Source organism: Brachionichthys hirsutus, chromosome 18 (genome assembly GCF_040956055.1).
Source record: "Brachionichthys hirsutus isolate HB-005 chromosome 18, CSIRO-AGI_Bhir_v1, whole genome shotgun sequence".
NCBI classification, from domain to species: Eukaryota; Metazoa; Chordata; class Actinopteri; order Lophiiformes; family Brachionichthyidae; genus Brachionichthys; species Brachionichthys hirsutus.
In genome coordinates this window covers 3,174,207-3,180,400 of record NC_090914.1, presented here as the reverse complement: position 1 = coordinate 3,180,400, position 6,194 = coordinate 3,174,207, and the positions used below count along the sequence as shown (strand labels likewise).

The 6,194-nt window shown below is 43.0% G+C and overlaps 1 protein-coding gene across 2 annotated transcripts; it reads left to right on the top strand.

Moving 5' to 3' along the window:
• Positions 1 to 2,479: 2,479 nt before the first annotated feature.
• gale (UDP-galactose-4-epimerase) lies at positions 2,480 to 5,971 on the top strand. Of its 2 annotated transcripts, none has more exons than XM_068751827.1 (11): positions 2,480 to 2,593; positions 3,097 to 3,225; positions 3,353 to 3,471; positions 3,876 to 3,989; positions 4,211 to 4,387; positions 4,453 to 4,566; positions 4,647 to 4,713; positions 4,861 to 4,946; positions 5,050 to 5,127; positions 5,320 to 5,434; positions 5,503 to 5,971. In XM_068751827.1, the coding sequence occupies exons 2-11, from the start codon at positions 3,105 to 3,107 to the stop codon at positions 5,565 to 5,567; spliced, it is 1,056 nt and encodes a 351-aa protein (XP_068607928.1). In that variant the 5' UTR covers positions 2,480 to 2,593; positions 3,097 to 3,104; the 3' UTR covers positions 5,568 to 5,971. The 2 variants fall into 2 exon arrangements, with proteins under 2 accessions (XP_068607928.1, XP_068607926.1); XM_068751825.1 differs by having other exon boundaries at positions 3,296 to 3,471.
• Positions 5,972 to 6,194: the final 223 nt, after the last annotated feature.

The window sequence follows — 6,194 nt, the reverse complement described above, 5'->3', positions numbered from 1 at the left end:
CTTTCACAAGGAGCCGGTCCAGCTGGGAGTCGGGGGATGAAGGGGAGGATTAACTGGCACTCAGGTGGAGAGCGATGAAGAAAATCAGATGGCGTCCCCGTGGACGGTCACACCCGCTCTCGCTGCATCCATCACTCTTTTTTCCCCCCCCGAGTGAACAGCTCTTACTGTACTCTGTGTTTCCCGGGTGGAGAGGTGGAAGCAGGAGGTTGTGCTCGAAGCTTTATTTGGGGGGGGTGGGGGGGTGAATTGTGTCTGTTCTTAATTGAAATTTATTTCAGGTATGTCAAATGAAATGTTTTGAGGGTGAGTTTTCCTCCCTGCTGTTTTAGCAACAGCATCCAGCATCCTGATGTACCTTAATGGAATAAAAGAAGAAGCACCCCAAGGTTCAGTCCTAGGACACCTCAAGTCAACATTATCCAAATAAAAATGTAAAGTCTCTGATATCAGGCAAAATAAGAAATCACAGGTGCAGGATCCTCTTCTCACAGTGACTGGTAGCTTCTCTCACCTGGAAAACGGTAGCAGGCTGAAGCACACATCAAAGGCCTGTGTCTCCACTTCGGCATTTTCCTTTGGAAAAACCAGGCGCTCTCACAGCGGCTGTTGAACATCTGAGCGCAATCTAGTTACGCAATGCTGCCCCCTATTAGCACAGTGTTTGCAGCATCCACACGAGTCCTGCAGACCAGAGGGGCTGCCTGCTCTCTGCATTGGCCCCATGTTGCTGCGTGGGACAGCAAACCAAGAGACGTGTGGAGCTATATATTTATGCACATATATATAAAAAAAAAGCTGCGTCATGGTAAATCAACATACAGTCAGAAACAAAGGTCTTCCTGACATAATAATTTGAAAATGTATGATCCCAAAATGAAGATTTGTTGTTTGCTGACAGCCAAGTACCTGTACCAAGTACCAAGTACCTGTACCCGAGTACATGTTGTTCCTCTGCAGAGTTTTTAAATATTTCTGTCTCCTCTGTTCTCTTCTAAATGGTTTGGACTGGTATTTGTGATTACTATTACTTTGTGCCTCTGCTGCATTATGTTTTTGCCATTTTGGTATTCCCCTTGAGATTTACTCATCATTTCCAAGTCCTCTCTAACAAAGAGACAGAATTTGCAGTGAATGAAGCGAGCAAGCGTCTCTCATCTCTCTTCATGTCTGAAGAATACGACTCTGTCTCATCTTCCTGTCCATCCAATTCTGCTTCTTCTGTCTCCGAGCAGAGCAGGACTGGCATATAAACTCTCATGTATGTGTGTGTGTGTCTTTTCATATTTATTCATATCTATCACATTCAGTTTAATCTTACCACAGCTATATCTGCACATTTGATTCAAAGTACTACAGAATATACGACCAAGCACCAATTTTACACCGTTCAAAACAGGAAAACGAAGCAGATTTCCGTACACTAACATCCCGGATGTCCTCAAACCTGTTTTAAAGAATCCCAGCCATGATGGCATTGCTCTAACCAGCTGTAGGCCAGTATTCAACCGTAGATTCATTGATAAGATGGTTGAAAAGATTCAAAGAATCTTCAATTCAAACGAATTCCTTCTGAGAGCAAAATAACATCCCCTGGGGGGATTTAAATTATGCTTTGACAACATATCTCAACGCCGAATGAAAATAACAAAACACGAACTATTTTCATTCATATTAGACGCAGTGAAAACATCATGGCTCACTTCAAAGTCCTGCGGTTACCTGAGTGAATTGATTATTGTGTGGTCTTGACAATGATGACGTAACTATTTGGAGCTCTTCAGAGGAATTCGGGAAGGATCTGGACACTGCCAATCTTGGAAGTGGAATGGAGACACAATTTGTAGATCTGCTTGAAATAGAAAGAACATTTTATCATTCATAAGAAAATAGATTCCTGTTTCCTTAAATGCATCTACTTCATAAGCTGTCTGGATGGGTCTGACTGAATGCATAAACATGTCATATAATATCAGCTACTGGTTGATGATTTTTGGGATTTTATTAATGCTGTTAGAGGCCTGGTCGGATTAGGTTCATATCCTCGACGGTATAAAACTCTGTAGCAACGTGGCACTTTTCATTTGCATATCAGACTGCACCCACGGGATGCCAACAATGACCCTTCTGTGTGAATGGTCAGAGGCGTGGCTTTAGTTCACGAATGACGTCACGACATGTGAGGCGCCCACGCACTACGGCGGACTCCGTGAAGACCGCTGCTTTCCTGCGTGAACTTCTTCTAAACTTCAAAATATATTTTTTGAAATATTAAAATAAGCTATACCGAACTGTTTATCGTGAAATACATACCGTGCTATGTTTATGATACGTTGGTTTCGTTGACGGCTTAACATAAAATGAATCCAATGGTATTTGGTGGAAATTAGCGACGTCGTTTGTTTTATTTTGAAAGGTCACACACAGGAAGTCGTGCAGTTAATTATTTAGGAGTTTCACGTTTTTTCCAGGAAGTAGAGAAATGTCGGAAGCACAAGAGCGCTTTCCACAATGAACTGACAGGCATTACTCACTAGTCTGTCTCTGTTTCGGTCTGTCCAACCGGCTCTTCTGGAAACGGAAGTCAAACCCGGTGAGTAAGTCTTCATTCTTTTAATAATTTCAATCATCTCGCCCGGCTGCGTCTTATTTTGACACTTCATCTGGGAAGTTGTACTTTTTGGGGTATTTGAAGGCAGTGGATTATAATTTTTAATGTCTTAAATTACTGACAGATTAATTAATAACACCAAATGCAAATTTGGAATAGGCTTCAGAAATCCTTTTTGTTTTTCTGCTCCAACAGGAGGAGAAGTATTTGGCCTCTCTACCAGTCACTTAGAACTCAAGAAGCCTCTTTGATGAGAAGTGAAACGTCTTCAACAAAACTTAAACAAGTCCAGTTGATTCTATTTTTTATTATTTTTTTATATGGGGGGCATTTTAATTGGCATATTGTAAAGCTGGTAAAGATGGAACTTGCTGATGTGCGCAGGTTCAAAATCTGCCGGTGTTCACAAAGCGAGCAGATCTAGGGTCTGTTCCTCAGCTGGTCAAAAAACAAAACACCCCGACAGGATTGTTTATATTTCACAGGTGAGAGAATGGCAGAGCAGGTGCTGGTCACTGGGGGAGGGGGCTACATCGGGAGTCAGTGTGTGGTGGAGCTCCTCGAAGCGGGTTACCAGCCAATCGTAGTGGATAACTTCAGTAACGCTGTGAGAGGTAAGCAAGGACACACACACACACACACACACACGCACACGCACACACAGCTAATATAGCCTCCTCCAAGTGTGTTTATTTAGTGCAGCGACAGACTTACCTTGTGTTGCATCCTGTTTGAATGGAGGCGAAGGCGGCGGCGTGCCAGAGAGCATACGCAGGCTGGAGAAGATCCTGGACACCAGTATCGAGTTTCATCAACTAGATCTTCTGGACAAACCTGGCTTGGAAAAACTCTTCAAGGAGGTAAACTTGTTTTGGTGAATGGAAAAAAACAAGGATTTGAAACGCCATCGAATTTAGGCAATAGAATGATCTCACCCAGATTTTAGTCATCATCTAATTTACCAGGAATGTGCTTTGTAGTACAGCCAGACTTCATTGTACCCACAACCATGTGACGTAATGCTCTCAAGCCAGATCCCAGATCAGTCGGGCTGTTGTGTAACATGTAAATAAAAAGTGGTGAAAGAATGACGTCAATATCCCTTGGAAGCAAGTAATTCCTCTACCTTTGCGATGGCTCTCTTTTTGGCCCACTCCTGTTTAATTAAAAATGATGTTGCTGGTATAAAATGGAGGAGGATTCAGGCTGTGTTGTAGAAAGTCCTTTCATGTTCACACGATTACAAATGCGATGTGTTCTGCAGCACTCTTTCAGTGCGGTGATGCACTTTGCAGGACTGAAGGCTGTCGGGGAGTCGGTGCAGCAGCCGTTGCGCTACTACAGGGTCAATCTCACCAGCTCCATGAACTTACTTGAGGTCAGTTTGAAAGGTTAACTCGTTTGCGCTCTTCTTTTTTAATGGTCTCTCTGTACCAACCTTCATCTTCGCTGATTGAAAGGACGTATTTATTCAAGTTTGTCGATTCTTATCCTGCACCACGTCCACGCTTGTCCCTACTCCGGAATCGATCGCACAGATTTGTGTTTGTTCGCTTAAAGAGCGAGTTGGGTTTTTTTTTGCGTCTGCGTGTGTTCTAGGTGATGCAGGCTCACGGGGTGCGTAACTTGATCTTCAGCAGTTCAGCCACGGTGTATGGAGACCCCCAGTACCTTCCCATCGATGAGCAACACCCTGTGGGCGGCTGCACCAACCCCTACGGCAAGACCAAGTACTTTATTGAGGAGATGATCGGGGACCATTGCAAAGCTGAGAAGGTACCAGTAAGGAGAAAGTGTAACGCGCTGTATTTGGTGTCGCATTACTGGCTTTGTTTGAGCAGGACTGGAATGCCGTGCTGCTTCGTTATTTCAACCCAATTGGAGCTCACTCATCCGGTGAGATAGGAGAGGACCCTCAGGGTATCCCCAACAACCTGCTGCCGTATGTTGCCCAGGTACGTGAGCTGTCTGTCGGAGAAAGCCAATGTTATTCCAATATGTAATTGTTTCTTTGCTTAATTGATCTTCCTTCCAGGTGGCGGTTGGGAGGAGGGAGTGCCTCAGTGTGTTTGGGGATGATTATGACACACTTGATGGGACGGGTAATGGCAAAGAGCTTTTAACTACCGTCTACATTTAATTCTGTGTTTGTTTATTTTCCCTCGATAGCACGCAGCCTTGTCTTTAATATCCTTCAAACATGGAATCCAGGAAACAAAGGTTATTATTATTATTTTTTTTATTGCTAGGTGTGAGAGATTATATCCACATTGTAGATCTTGCAAAGGGACACATAGCAGCTCTGAAGAAGCTAAAGGACAAATGTGGAATGAAGGTATGCATTAGAAATGGGGAAAAACAAAGAAAAATACCTTGCTGCTTATTTTCTACTGCATTGTACATTTATGGGACTGATGTGTGCATTATTTTATCTGAAGGTTTACAACTTGGGCACAGGAACGGGCTACTCTGTGTTACAAATTGTGAAAGCAATGGCGAAGGCATCAGGGAGGGAGGTGAGTGATGGGAGAGGAATTTTGTCGCCAAAGTTGTTTACTTTTGTGACATTTCATTTGTCTTTATTGTGAGTTCAAGGTGGCCTTTACCATTAAGGTGTTTCTCCTCTGAGCCGCTGAAATCCACACTTGCTGGCCTAAACCACATTCCTTTTTTTTGTTTAGCTTTTGTATATTTTATCCTCTCCTCAGATCCAATACAAAGTTGCTCCTCGCAGAGAAGGAGACATAGCATCGTGCTACGCTAACCCTCAATTGGCTGAGGAGGAACTGGGCTGGAAGGCTAAATTTGACCTGGAAAGAATGTGTAAGGAATATTTGATTTGTGAATTGTTTTCCTATGTGGCGCCTGATATTGTGTTTCGCACTCTGCAGGTGAGGATCTGTGGCGTTGGCAGTCCAAAAACCCCACTGGATTTCTCAAAGGCACCGCCTCTTGATTCAGGCGGCCGTTTCTTTGTCACCGTCTTAAATCACTGGGCCAAAAGCTGATCAACTCTGCTTCTTATATAAATCAATAATGAGACCTCCACGGGATGCTGAATATTTTTTATCATGATTAATTTTCTACTTCTATACTCATGACTGTCTTATTCTAAATTTACTGTTTATATGCAAATACTTACGTAGCAAACTTGGGATTCTGTAAATTGTTCCTTTTATTAATGTTTTCACCGGTGAAACATTAAAATGAATGAATGAATGTATTTTCTAAGTCCCACCCCATTATTGGATAGATTGATAGATACTGAGGTAATTATGGAAACTAGGCTCTCAAATGATTGTGTAATTATTATTTTGTGACATTATTGACTACAATCTGAGATTAAATGCTTGAGACGAATTTGTGCGTTTTCTATAATCTCATGCCAATATAATAAGCATGAAGCAGAGTCACCAAATAAGAGATTAAATAAATATCTGATAAACACACCCTCGTATTCCTGCGTGTATAAGGCTGTAATGCGCTGTAATGTGTTGCCCTGAGCCGGGGCACTGGGGCTTTAAATGGCTCCTCCGGGCGCCCTGTCCACAAACACCCACGTCAGCACGGCGCTCCCGTCGCT

Excerpts from the sequence above, each read along its gene's own strand:
- gale (XM_068751825.1), top strand. The coding sequence starts at position 3,105 with ATGGCAGAGCAGGTGCTGGTCACTGGGGGAGGGGGCTACATCGGGAGT. Across the intron at positions 3,226-3,295 it reads CTTCAGTAACGCTGTGAGAG|TGTGTTTATTTAGTGCAGCG; the intron begins GTAAGCAAGGAC and ends GCCTCCTCCAAG. Across the intron at positions 3,472-3,875 it reads TGGAAAAACTCTTCAAGGAG|CACTCTTTCAGTGCGGTGAT; the intron begins GTAAACTTGTTT and ends TGTGTTCTGCAG.